This window comes from Arachis stenosperma, chromosome 10 (assembly GCF_014773155.1).
Source record: "Arachis stenosperma cultivar V10309 chromosome 10, arast.V10309.gnm1.PFL2, whole genome shotgun sequence".
NCBI classification, from domain to species: domain Eukaryota; kingdom Viridiplantae; phylum Streptophyta; class Magnoliopsida; order Fabales; family Fabaceae; genus Arachis; species Arachis stenosperma.
The window spans coordinates 4,917,927-4,938,897 of NC_080386.1; the positions used below are offsets into that span (position 1 = coordinate 4,917,927).

The 20,971-nt window shown below is 24.0% G+C and overlaps 1 protein-coding gene across 2 annotated transcripts; it reads right to left on the minus strand.

Annotated features, from left to right (window-relative positions):
- Nucleotides 1-4,925: 4,925 nt before the first annotated feature.
- Nucleotides 4,926-7,773, minus strand: LOC130955923 (transcription factor bHLH25-like). 2 transcript variants are annotated; one of them, XM_057882924.1, is made up of 6 exons: nt 7,647-7,773; nt 7,428-7,557; nt 7,295-7,340; nt 6,593-7,201; nt 5,678-6,034; nt 4,928-5,520 (listed from the first exon to the last, which is right to left on the minus strand). In XM_057882924.1, the coding sequence occupies exons 3-6, from the start codon at nt 7,313-7,315 to the stop codon at nt 5,446-5,448; spliced, it is 1,062 nt and encodes a 353-aa protein (XP_057738907.1). In that variant the 5' UTR covers nt 7,316-7,340; nt 7,428-7,557; nt 7,647-7,773; the 3' UTR covers nt 4,928-5,445. The 2 variants fall into 2 exon arrangements, with proteins under 2 accessions (XP_057738906.1, XP_057738907.1); XM_057882923.1 differs by lacking the exon at nt 7,428-7,557 and having other exon boundaries at nt 4,926-5,520; nt 7,624-7,773.
- Between the last annotated feature and the right edge of the window lie 13,198 nt (nt 7,774-20,971).

Genomic DNA, 20,971 nt, shown 5'->3' on the forward strand with positions numbered 1-20,971 from the left:
TGGACCTCTTGGTTCCCGTTGAATGAACTTCCTCCCTTTCCAGTCAAAAAAAAACTTTATTATATTTTAATCAAGTCTGTTGTTTGGTCTAAAAATTTTTTGTTGTATGTTAATATTTAATCCTTGGAAGTTTGATGTTAAAAGGAAAAAAGAAAGTGACCAAGACTTAGAATTTATTTAGTTTGTATTTTTATCTTCAATATTTTTTTGTTTTTAAAATTTTATAATGAAAAAGCAAGAAATCATTTTTTTAATTCTAAAAAGACCATAAAATCGAAAAAAAGAAAATTAAATAAACTCAATAATGAAGTAACATATAGAAATAAATTGTACATAATACAACAAGTAATGTCGTAATAAGATCATGATCCTTTCAGGGATTTATATACCAAAAAAAAAAATCCCGACAACGATATTTAGTTGAGATTGCAAAAACATAAGATATTAGATACGACATCTAATAAAGACAAAAACCTCAGCAATATTTAAACCGGCTCTGTAAGCTTTTCTGCATTTTGTGTATCCATCTTGTTCTTTTTATATTCTATTGTCCTCGTTATGTCATTGTTAGGTGACATTAAGTGCCAATTCCTCTTCCTTTGATACATTTTAATGTACATTATTATAGCTTCCAAGCTAACAACTTTGTTCTAATCTCCCCTAATCATTATTAAGTTAGTTTCGTTGGTATTATCCTTCTAATTATTATGAGCTTATATGTCATATTCCTTCATTCTCTTACTTTGCACGATATAGTTCCTTACGAAGGAACTTAGCCAATCCAAAAAATAATTAGTAGTTTAAACTGATAGACACAAAATCCATTCATTTCAGTAGTAGATTATTGACAAGGATTTAGTGGCTACTTACAAGTTATCTTAGTACAGAGATAATAAATAAAGGAGAATTATAAGGTACAGATTTATTTGTACAGATATTCTTTTTTTATTCATAAACAAAACAATGTGTGTTTACAAATCTGTAAGATCACGTAAAAAAGAGAAAATAGAATCATAGCTAATATACTTTAGGAAACATTTCAAGTGTAACAGGGAGCACCGGTGCACCAGTTGTTTTAACCGTTGATTTTAATTAATATATATTATATATATTTTTTATAATTCAGATCAACGGTTAAAATAATTGGTACATCGGTACTTCCAGTGCACTTGAAATGCTTCCTATATTTTAATCATAGCTAATACACTTTAATAATTTAGTTACGAAATATTGTTTTTATCAAGAAAAAAAAAAGAAATATGAAATAACATGAAACTCATTTTTGAGGATGAGTATGTGTATATAGAAGAGAGAGTGAGAGACACTTTCTCCAAATATTAAATACGCTTTGTCTTTTATATGTTTCCTTAACTCTTTTAATGTTAAAATTTCTTTTTTTATTGTATTTAAAAAATAAGATTTATTATTACAATATATTATTTATTGTATTTTTAGAAAGAATAAAGTAATTATACACATAAATTTAATATATCTTTTTAAAAAATAATTAAAGCATTGTTAAATTAGTCTGAACAACTTAAAAAAATAATAAATAAAAATAACATTAATTTAATATTAACTGAATTTGTTTTATTTTAACTAACAGATGAACATGCAGTAATAATAATATTCTAAATTAATTTTTAATAATTTTGTTTCAAATAAATTAGTATTTAAAAAACAAATATTAACATAATAATCTGATTATACTTGAAATAGATTACGACAAAAAGAATGAAAAATCAGATTATACCTGAAATAAATTACAAGCAAAATAGAATTAAAATCGTTAAATACATTTAAATAATAACCTTCTACATCTAAAAATATCCAATATACACCTCTGCAGCAGATTTATAAAACAACATTAATTTAGCATCATAAACTAGAAACAGCATATTACCTGTTTGTATTGTATGTGGTGTCGAATGAAATAACGTCTACAGAATACTCATAGACAGCCTTAATCCTTGCGTCCGCCCAAAAAGTAAGCTTAATCGACTGATCGTCCTCGAGTTCGAGCTCGAAAAAGAAATTCTGATTCTTCTCTTTCATTCTTAATAAATATTTTTCGAAATCTTTTGCATCCTCTAGTTCCGAAATACTCCGCACTTCTCTCGTGATGTAGTTTCTCACGTCTTTTTAGATAAAATTTAATCGCGGTGACCCTCGACTGCTTCCACAAATGATTGGTAAGTTTTTCTTGGTCTGATACCGGCTTCCTTGTTATTCTCTATTGTACGACGCACGGACATGCTTAGTTCCCTGTGCTGTTTAAACATCTCTACTTGATTTGGACAACAAGGATGTGAATGATGCAACACAACATTGGAAATGATCCAAACACCGATGTCCTTCAATATGTGTATATAAATTCTTGCGGGACAATTTAATCCTATTGAGGGGTTTGTCTTCTCCGTCGGAGATATTATCGATTTCCATTTTTCCTCTTTGCTACATGTAATCAATTGATTCTTAATTTCGTTTCCCTTCTTATTTGTGCTCCGAACTCTTGTAGAAAAATCTGCAACTTTCGAATAATCCTTGTAGTATTTTGCAGTATCTTCAAGGGTGTTAAAAGTCATCCCAATCTTGGAAACAAACTGCTCATCAACATCACAGAGAGGTTGCAAAATACACCTACCGAAAAAAAGTCCAAAATACACCATATTAAAACAAGAATAAACTATAGAATGCAAATACAACTATAAAACCATCATAAAAATAACAAAAATCATATTCATGAATCATCATAAAAAAGAAACTAAAATAATTCAACTAAAAGAATAAGACAATTCACCCTCAGTCAGCTGAGAAGTCATAAACTGTAAATACGCCCAAACTTTCTTTAGGTACACCTAAATATTTCTGATTTACACCCGAAAGTCTGATATAAAATGCAGAAAATTCATTAAAACTAGTACATTACATTCAATTTAAACAACAAACAATGAACAACAAATTTCACAGGCAAAGTTCAAAACATTATTCAGCACCACAATCATAAACTACTAACAAAAATATTAACTGAAAATTAAACCACACTTCAGGAACTTCATTGGATTCAAATTTAAAATCCACGTCGCTCTGGTTCAGTTGACAATCTGAAGTTAAATCATCCATTATCTTTCAAACGATTTCAGAGCTTGATTTTAAAAATAATAAAAATAGAGAAAAATGAAGAAATAGAACACAGAGAGAAACGCAAGTAAACGGCGAAGGAGAACGTAGAGAGAAATGCATGAAAGAGATCGAAAAGAGAAGGCAAGAAAATGCAGAAGAAATTTGAAAAAAGAAATGAAATCCTTTCAAAAAATAAAATTATATATTTACGCGTTGATTGATTGAAAAATCTGTTAAGGAGGCGCGTGGACTAGACGTGCCAGAAGAGTTGCGTTTTAGGGGTAAGTGAGTATATGAATTTGTAAGACTTGTATATCAAAAAGGGTTGTATATGGAGATTAATTCTTAATTTTTTCATCCAGGTTTTAAATTTTAAAGTTTTTGCAATTTAAATTACATCTTATCTAAATTTTAAAATTTAAAATTATTGTAATTTAAAAATTTTAATTTATCAAGTTTTTCAAACCAAAATAAATTGATCCAATCCAAATAACAATTATTAGGATGAGAATAAATAAAAAAAATCAATTAATATAACATAAATTCTTATCATTTCAATTTAATTTTATTAGATTTTTTAATTCAAATGATAAATATTTATATTATATTAATTGAATTTTTTTATTCATTCTGATTCTAGTAATTGCTATTTGGATTGGATCAATTTATTTTGATTTGAAAAATTTAATAAATTAAAAAATTTTAAATTACAATAATTTTAAAATTTGAGGATAAAAGAAATTAATTTATCTTTTTATATTATTTGAAATTGATTTATCTAATTAACTATTATGTTAATATTTATTTTTTAAGTACTAATTTATTTGAAACAAAATTATTAAAAATTAATTTGGAGTATTATCATTATTGCATATTCATCCGTTAGTTAAAATAAAAAAATCAATTAATATTAAATTAATGTTATTTTTGTCAATTTTTTAAAGTTGTTTAAACTAATTTAACAATATTTTAATTATTTTTTAAAAATATATATTAAATTTATGTGTGCAATTATTTTATTCTAAAAATACAATAAATAATATTCTAATATTGAATCTTACTTTTACAATACAATAAAAAAAATTCAACATTAAAAGAGTTAAAAAAACATATGAAGGACAAAGTGTATTTAAAGTGTCTCACTATTCTCCCTTTTATACGCTCATACTCAACTTCAAGAATGAATTTTATGTTGTTTCATATTTTTTTTTCCTTTTTCTTGATAAAAATAATATTATGTAATTAAACTATTAAAGTGTATTATCTCTTCTAACTATAATTTTACTTTCTCTTTCTTAAGTCATCTTGCAGATTTGTAAACACTCACATTACGTATGTGTTGTTTTGCTTGTGAATAAAAAAAGAATATCTGTATAAATAAATCTGTACCATAGTATGACCCATAAATAAAACATATTAAGCCAAACATATAAATTAGAATTTAATTTTGATATATTTTTAGTGTAAAATGGTTTTACATGTGTAATTAATCACGTAACATCATATTAGCAAAAATAACTATATTTTACATTAATCGCGTGAATGGTTATCCGGAAAACAAAAATGTTTGGTAACCAAAGAAAATTAGCCAAAAATATTTATAACTTGTCTTATTTAACAATTAACATTAATTAATTGTTGCCATAATTAATGAATGCTAAATAAAACAAGTTCTGATGGTTTTTTTGTCTCCTTAACATTACTATCTGAAAAAATAGTTGTAATTATACTGTATAAAATGTTTTATACTGTGAGTCCGAACATGAAAATTAAACCATTAAATTATTAAACAATATATTTAAAAGTGCAAATATTCCATTATATAGTATCGTGAATTGCAAAGCAAAGTCTTACAAGTTACAATAGAAGCACACTCATATTCACTCAAGGGAACATGATAACAAGTTACTCAACAAAGGCCTGCTTGTCAAAAACATAGGTAAAGTTGAATTGAAACCTTGCAACCTCCTTTGAGGAAAGGAAAAAAAAAAGACTAACTAACACTTAATTAACAAGCTCAACGTTCACTATTAAATTGAAACAGGTGGGTGATGATGATGATAATAACATGGTCAAAGTGTTGACCATGCAAAAAAGAAAAGTAGCTATGGCTAGCTACTGAAAAACCCTCCTGCAAAATGAATGAACTTGAGAGCAAACATACACATTTATGTGTGACTTTTGATGATTATGATAGGAGACATCACAGGCCTTGTAAAAAACACAACTATAACTTATGAAGAACATGACCGACTTCTATGTATATAAAAAGAGCCTATATGATGAACTGAATGACAATGTGAAACGAACTACTTAGCTTCTTCACATGAAAGTTGAAAACGCTGAACGTAGATTCTTAACAAGTTCCTTCACTGTCATGGAAAATTCCATGTCCATCTGCAAATTCAACAAACAAATTCCCTTATTGTTACTACGGATTTAATTTTATATAGACATCTGTATTGTTATCAGACCAAAATTTATCTTATTTAATATTTTTATTAATAAATATTAAATAAGACAAGTTATGACTATTTTTTTTTTCTCTTTATACCTGAGCAATGATGGTAATATCAAGGGCAAAATTGCCAAATGTTAAGACGCTGCTATTGATGACTTTGAGATGGAGTTTCTCAATTTGAATGATTGTATTTTCTATAACACCCTTTTTCTTCTCGCAGTGAACTCTTATTAGCACATTTCTTTCGCAAAATCTTGCCTCAATTTCGGGTAGTGGCTCAGTCTCTGAAGAGCAAGAGTCTTCATCATCATTACATAACTGAGATTTCTTCACCATTACCACTGATTCCACGGTCTTCTTCTTTTTCTGTTCCTCCTCAAGAGCACTCACTTTCTCTTGCATTTGTTTCAAGTACTTTATAGCATCTCCCAGAACAGAAGCTTTATCCATCTGTGTTATTATTGTTATTATTAGTCTTAACTTCAAAATATGAGTCCCTTCGAAATATATAGCATGTGAAATGACTCACACAAGCGACACAAATTAGAATATGGTTTGAGATTCAAAAGATATCATACACCCTAAAGCACGTTAGTCTGCATGAATTGAGAAGAATCAATAAACATTTTAAGACGACGAAGACGAAAACAACAACAAAGTCTTATTTCATTAGATGGGTCGACTACATAAATTAAACGACTATCATATATCATGAAATATTTTATGATATGGACTAAGTCTGGAAAAAGAGGAGAGTTATGTTAATCCCTCTACATCCAACGTTAAAATTTTGTCGAATCTTTATGACATGGACTAAACATGATATTGTGCTAAACATTTTAAGACACAAGTAGGAAAAATTAGATGTACATGACCATGAGCTTCAAGTCATATTTTCCAATCGTTAAGATTAGGAAATACCAAAGAATGATGTCAGAATCTTTTGTTAAAGGCAAAATTAAAGCAGTAAACTCTAATCTTCATGAACAAGGGCATAGTTAATGGTACCTTTTTGAGGCCAGGAACAAGTGCAGATAAAGCAATGAAGCGCTGGCTGAGCTTCTCTCTGCGCTTCCTCTCAGCAATGATGTGATCATGAGGTTGATGAGAAGAAAGCTTAGGACGTTGCCCAAAGTTCTTAGCCTCATGGCATGATGATTCTTTGAATAGATAGTTTTCATGATTATGATGATGATGATTATTATTATTCCCCAACAAGGTTGTTCCTTGAGTATCTATGTTGTTAGGACTACTACTCATAATCTCAACCTTAGGCTTCATTACTAACCCCAATTGATGATGATGATTTGTGTTGTCAACAAAGGAGAGAATATTATTTGAGCAAGAACCAACAAAGTGTGACTCTGGTGTCTTGTTAATGTGACTACTCCAATTACTAGTGTTGTTACTTCTAAGCTGTTTTGCTGGTCTTTCAATTATAGTAGTAGTAGGTGAAGTAGTAGTTTCCATCATGGAAATCTTGGAGTTCATCAAGTTTGAGTTACAGAATAATGGATTATTCTTTTGCAAGCTATCTCCAAAAACAGTTAAGGTAGTAGCACAAGTATCAATAGAGCTTAAGTGCCAGAGAAAGCTATTAGGATCCTCCATTATACCCTGCATATACATAACATACAATAATGCAAAAAAAATTATAATTGATTTTGATTACATACATGTGCTAAGCTATAGATATGAATATGTTATTACCAATTCAGATGAAATCTCCATAAGATAATTAACTCTTCCTAATATCCTGCAAAATGAAACCATCCAGAATTAAAAGCTGATGATTAAGTTTGGTACATAAAATTCTTAAAAGAATCATATTATAGAAGCTTACTCATCAAGAGATATATATGATATCTTTAATTTCAACTTTGCTGAACACTCCAAACGCTGCAGATTATAGCCTTGGATTTATTCACTGTTATGAAAACTTGTGAGAGTTACACTGTGATGCTCACGGGTTTCTGATATGTGAATTTTGCTTAGAACAGAACACAACAATAGAAGAACATTTTATAATTTAGAGCTACCTTTCATGCTGACATATTAATACCTTCATGGCTCCACCACCTCTTTGTTGTTTTGTGGACTTTTTGTGTTGATCTTCACCAACTAGCATTGAAATTTTCATCAAAGGGTTTGCAAAATCATATATAGATAGGACCACTAATCTTGTAGCATTATTATTATTATTATTATTATTATATTTATTATGTATATGTATGTGGTCCCTTGCCACGTCTCATATCAATTTTATGAGTTTGCCAAATGCCTAACTACCATTTTTACTATTTTCCTCATTTATTTTCAAAGGTTACTTTAATTTCCAAGATCCTTCATTTTTTTCTTCATCATCATCAATAATATTCTTATTCTCTTTGGTCAAAGATTATTGAAGATCATAACCAATAAGCAAAAACAACTAGAGCTTAATTAGTGGAACCACATGTGATATTGTGAGTTGATACTTGCCATCATTTGCCACTTGCCATTTGGTAGGTGGTCAATTTTCAAATATGAAACCAAAATTAAAAGTTGGGAATTAAGGTCTTACCAAAATGAGTAGTTTTTTTTTTATTTTTTGTTTCCTTTTTTTTTGTCACAAATAAATGAAGAACACAAGAGTTTTGATTGACTTTGACAAATTTTTAGCCAATTCCTAAAGTGCAGAGGGGAGGATTTAATTTTGTTCAATGTGTGTGTAGCCCACAGAACCGGCAAATTAAATAGTCCTCACAAATAATTAAGTAGATATTCAGGGTTTCATAGTTGATAAATTTGTCGTTTATTAAGAAAGTGGGAACAGAAGTTAACCAATTTTTATATTAGGCAAAAAAATAATAGTGGTGTAATGATCAAAGGTTAATTATTAATAATGATAGTAAAATAAATCAATTCTTAAATAATTCTTCCCTTACTTTTGTCCAACACTAGATTGATTAAGTGGTAGGTTAACTCATTCATTATAAATATTTATTCGGTCTTTAAAAAGTTTTAAATCAGATGTTTTACTTTTTAACAAACTTTTATTCTCTAAAATTTTAAAATTATTCATGTTGAACAAATTAATCTTTCTATTATTTTAAAGAAGACTAGTTTATTTTATAATTATATTTTTTGAACCAAATTATCTCATAAAAAAAATGTTAGGAACTTAATACCTATATTAAAATTTTGACTAAAAATGACGAAAAATTAGTCTCTCAAAAGTAATTTTTAAAAATTTTATAATAATAATAATAATAATAATAATAATAATTTGTCAGAACCAAACTGTAAGATTTGAATTTTTTTTGAAGTAAAAAAACTCAACATAACAAGATGGAGTAAAAGAAAAGAAACAAAAACCCATCACGCTAAAAATAACAATTTCTAGCTATTTTTGGCATTGTTATCAACAATCACAAGGTTCACCACCAATTCACTCATCGTAACTTGTAAAAGATCTGTTAATAATATTCACTACACTTGAACCTTGATTTTTTAAGATTCTATCACTTTTTTTCTAGCCAAATTGTCGAAATGACCGCAAAAAAATCAACTATCTTTTTGGCTGATATATCTGTTCAACTTTCATAGTGTTGTTTGATTTGAAATTTATTAAAAACTAATTTAAATATTTATTCTAATTTTAAATTCCGTTTTAAAAATTAAAAATTTATGCTAAAAGATTCGTTCATAATTTTTCAAATTATTTGTTACTAAGCAATAACAAAAGATTTTAAAAAAATAAGAATAAATCTCCTATTGAGAGAGTTGAAACCTGAAAGTCGAAATAAACCTACGTATCCAATAAACTGGGAGCCAGAGTGGCAAAACCTGATCCAGATAGAAGTGGGAATGGAATTAGTTGATTCCAGTTTTGGATATGCTGCCTAAAAAGGACTATTACGAACGAAACAAAAATAATTATAGATTTTCGCTGTTATGTGCTGGAACTGGAACAGTAGCATTCTAGAAATCTTGCAAATTTGCAATACGTGGACTTTAAAATAAGTCTCTTTCATGCGGTGCCTCCCACCCCTTGAAAATGAAAACAAAATTTGAAAATTATACCTTGTTAATACAAACGTTACATAAAAAAAGGTGATAGATTTGAAGTCTAAAGTAAATTTTTGTTTTGTTGCTTACAAGTCTAAAGTGATTTTTATAATTTTTTCTTTTTTAAAGCTTGGTGCAAGTAATGATAGCAAAGAAAAGGGACTTGTTCACATGAATCATTTGTTTCATATCTAGTTCTAATTCGAATTTCGCTTAGAAAGCAACTAAGCATATGGGTATATTAAAAAAAGGCCATTTAGATAAAAATATTAAATTTTTCTTAAAAAAATATTTTTTAGTAATTAAAATTTAATATATATAATTATTAAAATTATTTTGGTCAAAATTAGATCAGATAAATTGATTTGGCCAAAATATAATAAATTATATTTTAAATTAGTTTAAATTAATATTTTTATAGAAAATAACTATATTTTTATTAAAAAAAATAACTAAAATATTATTATTATTATTATATATATATATATATATATATATATTTTTTGAGAATCCTAAATCTTAACTTTTCTCTTCTCTCTGTGCCATCTTAGAGTTAGAATTTAAGGTTTTCAAAATAATATATATATATATATATATATATATATATATATATATATATAGACCGGTTCAATGTTTGGTTTATCGATTTTTCGGCCAAAATTAATTTATCTGATCTAATTTTGACAAAAATAATATAATTTAATTGATTACATGTATTGAATTTTAATTACTAGAAAATACCTTTAAAAAAAGACGTTTTAAGTGTCTTTATTTAAGTAGTTATTATTTAAAAAATAATGTTTACTCTCCTAAATATATTTTTATGTCAAATAATAACTGAGAACTGTTAAATAATAATTTAGTTAAATATATTAAATTATTTTTTATTTTTTATTGTTATTTTTACAAGAAGACAATTTTATACGAGTGATCACCATCTAAATAAATAATGTTACCATCTATGTGATTAATCTCAAACATCAATATTGAAGCTGATATATGATCAAAGATTTGGTCGAAAATCCAGTCTCATATATTCCTCTGAACTTGCTAGGCAGTGTAGTTTTCAGCAGAACTGCAAAAGCTATATACATGTTTATTACATGGCTACCATAGCAGCGTCCTGGTTACATAGTTGTAACAACTTAATTTATGTACAAAATAAGTACACATAACTTGATACCTAAGATCTGTAGTCTATATATTTAAAATTTATTTTTGTTAACGAATAGAGTTATAAAAGTCACAAGTCACAACACAGCACAATTATGCTATTTAAATAGATGAGGTATACTTCACTTATTAAGAACATAGAAGATGTGTACTTGTAAAAGAAATTATCCGTGTGTGTTTCAAGTGTAAAGTTAAATAGAATTAACTGCATACTTTATTTCAAAATCAAGATGATTTTTTTTTAAGTAATGAACTATTAATTTTGAAATAAATAACGATAAAAAGATTAATGATTATGTAGCTACATACTTATGATATGTAAAAAGAATATTCTTATTGAAGTTATATTGATTGATTTCAACTTAGTTATAATAGCCAGATCAATTATAATAATATTATAAAAAGTTTGATTATGTTAAGGTAGGGGGTTATTTTATTAACAAAAATATATAAAATAATATTTATTAATATACACAAATGATGACTAATTTGGAAAATCCAATAAAAGTTTTCAAATTGAACAAGTTGATATCTCTTGATAAAAAGAATATTGACCTAGTCATAGAGGGTAAGACAAGTTAGATATAGTGGATCCAATAATTATGGAAAAAATTGACAATGTAACTAATGCCACCGAATCAAATCTCGGTGCATATTCAGCCACCACCAAAGTAACAGAATCCATATAACTAAACTAATCAGTGACCAATGCGTGTGGTGAATTGGTGATCCAATCTATTGAAACAACAAACAAGGTAGAATAATATTACATCTACATGCACTCTAATTTTCTTGCACTTGCTGGTTTCATTTATCCCAAGTGCACCATTATTAAATTCTGAAGACATTGGTTGTACTCCTAAGTCCTAATGATTGATACCCCACCAACCATGTAAATGAATGCAGTATAATAAGGGGTTTCTTAAGAGTTCAAATAATGTACCTACCTAAGTGAATGAATATTCTATCTGCTACTCATTATAGTTGTAATAAATTTTTGTCAACGAGAACTTAAGCTTTGTTTGTTTATAAATATAGAATACTAAAACTAAAATATAAAAACATAAAATTATATTTGATAAATGAGATATAAATAAAAATATTATATTTAAAAATATTAAATTAATATATTTTATATTTATTCTAATAAAAAAGACATAAAAATATAATAAAAAATATACTTTAATTTTTTATTTTTTTATTATTTTTATTAAATTTTGATAAATAATTATATTTTTTTATTATTATATTTTTATTTCTAAATTTTTTAAATAAAAAAATAAGAATAATAAATTAAATTTTTATTATTTATTTTAATTTATTACTAAATAAAATATAAAAATATTAATATTTATGTTTCTGTTCTTGTGTTTTATTTACAATATTTTATTTTGTCCTCTCAAAAGTAAACACAAATTATAGAATAGTATATACATAGGGAAGTATATACTGTAAATTGAAGTACCAATAAACATTCTACATTTCTACCTAGTATTTATAACTCTTATATGGTAAAGATGAGAAAGATCTTAGTTTTCTTATTGCTGAAGCAGTATTCAGTATACAATCACTAAGGCTGCGTTTGTCTTAAAAGTATGATAAGATAAAATATTGAAAATAAAATATAAAAGATAGAGACACAAAAATTTTGTATTTTTATATTTTATTTTATGATAAATTAAAAAAAATTATAAAAATTTAATTTATTCTCATTTTTGTTCATGCAAAAAATTTGAGACAAAAAATATAATAACAAAAATTATAATTATAAAAAATTAACAAGAATAATGAAAGAAAAATAAAAAATAAGTTGTATCCCTTGTTAGTGTCTCTGTGTCTTTTATGTCAGAATAGACGTAAAATACACTAATTCAATGTTCATGAACACATTGTCAAACACGTAGCCTAAGTGACATAGATATACAAAAAATATATTCTGATGCTCAAGTTACAAAGGTTGCATTTGTTTTTAAAGACATGATAGAATATAACAGAGACAGAGACGGAGACACTAAAAATTATCCTTTATATATTGTGTTTAAATACGATGTATAAGACCCTAATTTAATATCCAGTATTATGTTTGGATACGCATAAACAAGATTAAAACATTATATAAAATGATTAAAATAGCCATATGATTTCAAATTTTTTATATCAAGTACAAACTAATTTAATAAAAAATGAGAGTACGTAAATATACATACAGAACTTGAAAAAATATTTGAAGAAACAAAAAATTTTAATAAAAAAATATATAATAGTATTATATTAAAATAAAATTTATAAATATAATAATTTTATTTTTAAATTTATTATTAATATATAAAAATTCAAATCATTATTGTGTTGTTTATTGAAGATCTGGGGTGCAACCAAATCAAAAACCTATAGTCTTTCATTGAATACTAGTTTTGAAAATAAAACTCAGTTCTTTCGATCCGAGAGACAAAGTAAATTTATCTTTAAGACATAAAACATAATAGAACTAAGTACAGCTGAAAAACACTGATGTCTCAAACATTATTGTAAAGATACTTATATATTAGGCTACATTTGTTTTTAGAAATAGCATAAAATATGACACTGAAATAAAGATAATAGGATAAAATTTGTTGTGTACTATGTTTAGATATGATGTACAAGACACTTATTTAATATTCAGTATTAAATTTGAATATACATGAATAAAACTAAAATATTATATAAAATAACTAAAATAACCATATGATTCTAAATTTTTTACATCAAGTAGAAACTAATTTAATAAAAAATAAGAATACGTAAGAATATATATAGAACTTGAAAAAAATATTTGAAGAGGCAAAAAATTTTAATAAAAAGTATATAATAGTATTTATATTAAAATAAAATTTATAAATATAATTATTTTATTTTTAAATTTATTATTAATATGTAAAAATTTAATCATTATTGTATTATTTTTTTAAGATCTGGAGTGCAACCAAATCAAAAACCCATCGTCCTTTATTAAATACTACTTTTTGAAAATAAAACTCAGTTCTTTCAACTTGAAAGACAAAGCAAATTTATCTTTAAGACATAAAAAATAATAGAACTAAGTACAGTCTACTCATGTCTCAAATATAATTGTAAAGATACCTGTACATTAGTCTGTGTTTGTTTTTAGAAAAATGATAGAATATGATATTAAAATAGAGATAATAGGACAGAAATATTAAAAATTATTTTTTATGTATTGTGTTTGGATACGATGTATAAAACACTAATTTAATATTTAGTATTATATTTAGATACACATGGATAAGACAAAAATATTATATAAAATGATTAAAATAGCTATGTAATTTCAAATTTTTTTACATCAAGTACAAACTAATTTAATAAAAAATGAGAATATATAAGAGTACATACAGAACTTGAAAAAAATATTTGAAGAGGCCAAAAATTTTAATAAAAAAATATATAATAGTATTTATATTAAAATAAAATTTATAAATAAAATTATTTATTTTTAAATTTATTATTAATATATAAAAATTCAATCATTATTTATTGTTTTTTTGAAGATCTAGAGTGCAACCAAATCAAAAACCCATCGTCCTTCATTGAATATTAGTTTTTTTAAAATAAAACTCAGTTCTTTCAACCTGAAAGACAAAGTAAATTTATCTTTAAAACATAGAAAATAATAGAACTAAGTACAGTCTACTCATGTCTCAAACATAATTGTAAAGATACATGTACATTAGTTTGTGTTTGTTTTTAGAAAAAAGACGGAATATGACATTAAAACAAAAATAATAGGACGAAAACACAAAAAATTATCTTTTATGCATTCTGTTTAGATACGATGTTAAAAAAATGATGAAAGACAGCATCAAACCAAATGAATATACATTAAATATATTAATGGATGTTTTGTGTAGAATAGGAAGAGTTGGAGAAGCTCAAAAAGTATTTAGTATAATGTTAAAACAAGGCTATATACCTAATGTTGTGATTTATAGTGTATTAATTGATGACTACTTTTTAATTAAAGAAGTGAATGAGACAGAAAAGTTATTTGACAGGAGAAGGTTTGGCGTCCGATGAGTTGCAACATTATGTACAAGACACTAATTTAATGTTCAATATTATGTTTGGATACACATGGACAAGACAAAAATATTATATAAAATGATTAAAATAGTTATGTAATTTCAAATTTTTTTACATCAAGTACAAACTAATTTAATACAGAATGAGAGTACGTAAGAGTACATACGAAACTTGACAAAATATTTGAAGAGGCCAAAAATTTTAATAAAAAAAATATAATAGTATTTATATTAAAATAAAATTTATAAATATAATTATTTTATTTTTAAATTTATTATTAATATGTAGGAATACATATGATTAAGTTTAACAAAAAAAATAAATCTGAGTTTGATTAAAAAAAATTTTGTTTAAGTTAATAAGTCAAATTAATTTTAAATAAAAAATCAGTTTTAAAAATGAATCTATTTTTACATAAAAAAATAGTTTTTACACATAAAAATCTATTTTTATTTAGAAAATCAATTTTTTTATCTAAAAATTGATTTTTCTTTTTAAAAAATTGATTTTTTTTTAAATTATATAAAATTAAATACAATTTATAAATTATTTTTTGTATTTTAAAAGATTAATTTTACTTTTAAAAATAATTATCTTTCAATAATGTCAAGACTAATTATTTTTATTACAAATCAAATAATATAATATAAGGTTAAAATGGTATTGAAGTAAAAACGATAAAAAGGAAATAATTATCTAATAAAAATTTCTACAAAGAGAGTACATGAGAAAAAAGAGATAGAAAAAATAAGAAGAGGTAATAGTAGAATAATAAAAATATCAATGGACAAAAAAGAAAACAAAATATATAAAAAAATCCATGTCCACTCTTTCAAATCCTGTGTTCATCATTGTCCTTCGTAAAAGAGTGGACACAAAAGTATAAAAAATTGTCTCGGAAACAATGTGTTCAGTGTCCATATCTCTACTTCCAAACACTTTTTAAACATATGTTGTCCAGGTCTCTGTGTCTTGTCTTCGAAAACCGAAAACAAACGCTACCTAAGAGACATGTGAGAGTAATTGTATATTTCAGAAACTTTTTTTTTCTTTGGTAATGATATACTTAGAATTATAACTAGTATTTTTACCCTTAATAACATTATAGGAATATAAATTTTTTAAAATTACGGTCCATTTTGTTCTGACATTATAGATTATACATGGCACGAAAGATTTATAAAATCAAGATACTTTTATAAAAAAAAAATATAGGTTCACAAAAGTCTCAAACTAAGAAGACCAAGATATCTGTAGATAAAAAATCAAATAATAAGATTTTTAGTTATTATTTTTATATGAAAAAGTCTAATTTTTTATTAATAATTAATTTTGACATTCGCTATCTAAAATTTAAAATAATTTAACGTGTATACTTTTACATTTAATTAGGTGTTACGTTTGTTGCACAAATAAAAATAATTAATTTTTATACTTGCTATTTAAAAATAATATATTTTCTCTCTATGTATTTAAAAATATAATTAGATATTAGTATAAAACAAATATACTATAGTTATAAAATTAACTCATCTATATTTTTTTTAAAACAATTGAATCTTGATTTTAACTTTTAATTATAACATTAGTATTCTCTCCAAATTATATATAATAAATATTTGAAAAAAAGAAATAAAAATATATATTAGAAAGATAAATGGTGAAAATTTAAAACTAAAAAAAATAAAAAATATGTATAATATAATAATAATATTTTTTATATGAATTATATTATTTTGTTAATTTTATTTGAGAAAAGAGAGGGAAAAATAAAGATGAAGAATGAGATTAAGAGTTAAAGTTTGTTAATTTTAGAAGAAAAAAATTTATTTGAATTATAAAAAAATATCGGATGGCATATTTTGATTTGTCAAATTATTAATATAAAATATAAATTATATATAGAGTAAAAATGGTAGAGAGAAATAGAAAAATAGAGAGAAGTAGATGAGAGAATTTAGAAATGGAGTTTATTAATTTTGGAAAAAATATTTTCTCTTAATTTTAATAAAAGAGTGTCATGTGACACATTTGATTATTAAATTAGATAGTAATAAATGATACATAATATAGGCATATTTCAATTTTAATTTTAATTTTAATGTAATTAAAGAATGTCATGTTGTACATCTTGATTGAAAATTAGTAATTAGTCATTGATAATGATATATAAAATAGATAGAGTGGTTGAAGGAAAGAGAGAAATAAAGAAAGAAAGAGGGAGGATGAGAGAACTCTTTAATTTTTGGAGGAAAATATTTGATTTCAATTGTAATAAAGGAGTGACATGTGGCACATTTTGGTTGTAAAATTAGTAGGGAGGGAGAAAGAATTCTTTAATTTTGGACAGAAAGATTTAATTTCAATTACAATAAGTGTAATAACCCGTACCATACACGTGATAAGATTGAAATTATAATTTTAAGTTGTTTTATTAAAATTAATTTAAATTATAATAATTTGACTAATAAAAAAGTAACATGTTATACATTGTTCGTTTTTTCTTAATCTAATGTTAAGTATATCAAGTCTAAAATAGTTATTAATTAGTTTTAGTAATTTATTTTTTTCAATATATCAGACATGTTACATGTATACTTAATGTGACCATAAACAACCTAGTAATACTTTCCACTAACCAATTTTTATATGTTGTTTTACTGTGAAGTAAGAACATATTAAGATTAGCTTAAAATGAACAACAAATTATTAGAGAATTCTAATGCAAAAAGTTCTCTAATAAATATTAAATAATTTAAAACTACTAATATTTATTTAATACATCATATGCTAATACTAAGAGTATTTTCTAAAAAGATGTATTCGTAAAAATAGATATAATATAATTACAAATATAACATAAACAAATATGTTAAATAAAAAGTTAAACCAATATGCTTACCAATGTCTTTATTAAATTTTGCAAATTGAAGAATAAGTATGTATTCGGTTGTTTGGTAATCACATAGATAATTGAGTAATTGAGTTGTAAATTAATCTCACAGTGTGCACCTTATTTTTTTTCATTTCTAAATAAAAGCAAGAATTAAGTGAATTAAGTAATAATATATAATGAAAAAGATAAAATATTTTGCATATGTATAGATAATTGTTACAAAACAAAATCTTATTGTGAAATATTAAAAATTTTTCATACTCCAAATCATGTAGATTAGCCATAATGTAATAGTCACTTCTTCCTATTTTGATCATGATATAAGCTCTTCTTTTTCGGTCAAGAGTCCAATAACATCTAATTAAAAAAAATAAATTAAAAGTATTAAATTAAGGACAAATAAATAAATAATATAATAAATTACTTATAAATTAAACAATTTTTACTAATTTATTTTATATTAAACGATAAAACTTACAATATATTAATAAAATGATATACCTTTAAAAAAGCTGCAATACAATTTAAAACATTTGCATAATTTAAAACCACTAATATTTATTTAATACACCATATGCTAATAGTAAGAGTATTTTCTAAAAAAATATATTCATAAAAATAGATATAATATGATTACAAATATAATATAAACAAATATGTTAAATAAAAGGTAAATCAATATGCTTATCAATGTCTTTGTTAGATTTTGCAAATTGGAAAATAAGTATGTATTCGATTATTTGGTGATCACGTAGATAATTAAATAATTGGATTGTAAATTGATCTCATAGTATGTACCTTATCTTTCCTTATTTCTAAATAAAAGCAAGAATTAAGAGAAATAAGTAGTAATATATAATAAAAAAGATTATATAATTTTGCATAGGTATAGGTAATTGTTACAAAATAAAATTTTATTGTGAAATATTAAAATTTCACATGCTCTAAATCATGAAAATCAACCACAATTTAATGGTCACTTCTTCCTATTTTTTATCATGATATAAGCTCTTTTTTTCCATTCCAGAATCCAATAACATCTAATTGAAAAAAAAAATTAAAAACATCAAATTAAGAACAAATAAGTGAATAACATAATAAATTACTTATAAATTAAAGAAATTTTACCAATTTATTTTATATTAAACGATAAAACTAACAATATATTAATAAAAGGATATACATTTAAAAAAGTCGCAATACAATTTTAAACATTTGCATAAATAAACTATTAAAATTTATGTTATCGATAAAATAATGCTATTATATGATTTCTTTGCAAAAATTAAAATAAAAAAATAGTTTTGTGTAGATTAATACAAATTAACTATGTACCAAATAAGTTGGATTGTTCATTTTTTGTTTCAATATATTAACATGAGCGAGAAAATTAAAATGATTGTCAGGAATTTTACGATCATCGACCGTATTTATTATATGTGACTCCTTTTTAAAAATTATTCTACATACGTGTGCAGTCGGAATATAAATTTCATTTGATTCTTCAATCACAAAATCTGAGAAGACATAGACCTTTCCCTCAATCAGTTCACTCTCAAACATCTTTGCTAAATAATTCTTGATTGAAGAATGAATTTTATCACACTGTAAAACAAATTAAATAAAAAAACTATTAGCACTTATAAAGCTATTAAATGGCACTATCTTTGATTGCAATGATTTACTTATCAAATAAATTTAAATACAAACAAAAAATATTTATAAATTGGACCTAACATCACTTGAAAGAATCATGAAAAATAATCGACTAACTTTAACATCCATTAGAACCATTTCTATGTAAGCCGTCTTGCTCTTGTCAAATTTGGATGAAACTTTCCATAACTCTTATAACTCTTGCCTTTATTTTCCAAACTTTTTCATCGCATAATCTACCATAGATAATACTATTGATAGAATCGTAGCTAGCAGTCATTAGGTATGAAAAATAAAAAAAATAGAAAAAGAACAATGTCTGAATTATGAATTCTCTAAATGATAAATAATTGTAAAAATTTATTATTACCATATATATATATATATATATATATATATATATATATATATATATATATATATATATACACACACACACTAATTATATACGGTAATAATTAGGCAATATTTTTAATAGAGATACTTGCTATAATTAGATGAAAATTATGCCATTATATTTTATTGACCTTTATGATTAATTCAATGGAAATACTTACTCAATATATATGTTATCTACATTAATTATATGTCAATATTTTTAGGAAAGAGTTAAAAGAAGAGATATATAAATATATATAATATTATTGCTATATAGGAAGCAGATATGAATTGCTACGTTCTTTTTTATTATATTATACAACTTAAAATTATAGTATCATATTATTATTAATTGTAGATACTTGCTACAATTATATCAAATTTAATTATGACTCTAAATAAATAAAATATATAACAATCAATATTATTTTTTTGCATTCAATATTTACTGTAAATATAAAAAGTAAAATAATTAATGAATAAAAATAGGAATAAAAAATAAAATATATTAATTAAAATTTAAGTTGTTAAATAATTAATCTTGTGTCTATGCAATATAATTTCACAAAAATGTTATGAATCACAACCTTTTTATACCACAAAAGAAATACTATATGTAATTTTTAGTTGATAAAAATAATTATAAAAATTAATTATTAATATTGATATCAATCACAATTTATTATTGATACTTCAATCCTTTTTAAAATATGTTTTACTTTTTTAAAATACAATGCATGTACCATATATACCTTTTCTATTATTATTATTATTATTATTATTTATTATTATTATTATTATTATTATTATTATTATCTAATTGATATCAAATTAAATGAGTCATCATTAATGTGTGTACCAACTATTTACTAATAAAATTATTGCACATGAATGAGAATTAGAACTATATCAATTAATACAATTAGAATAATTAGAAATATTGATGATTGATAATTAGTTTTAAAATGCATTTATACCTCACTTTCATTAGTTGATAATATATTAAATATTAATTTTATATAATTATAATAAAGATATTTTTCTAAATTAGTATAATTATATATTATTCATCAAATGTTAATTGTAATATAATTATAATAAAGATATTTTTATAAAATAAATTTAGAAAAAGAACAATACTTTCATTTTGG

Bases quoted from the DNA above. Each gene is read 5' to 3' on its own strand.
- LOC130955923 (XM_057882923.1), bottom strand. From the start codon at position 7,724: ATGAAAATTTCAATGCTAGTTGGTGAAGATCAACACAAAAAGTCCACA. The intron at 6,035-6,592 runs GTACCATTAACT...ATAATAACACAG, and splicing joins TTGTTCCTGGCCTCAAAAAG to ATGGATAAAGCTTCTGTTCT. The intron at 5,521-5,677 runs GTATAAAGAGAA...TTGAATTTGCAG, and splicing joins ATATTACCATCATTGCTCAG to ATGGACATGGAATTTTCCAT.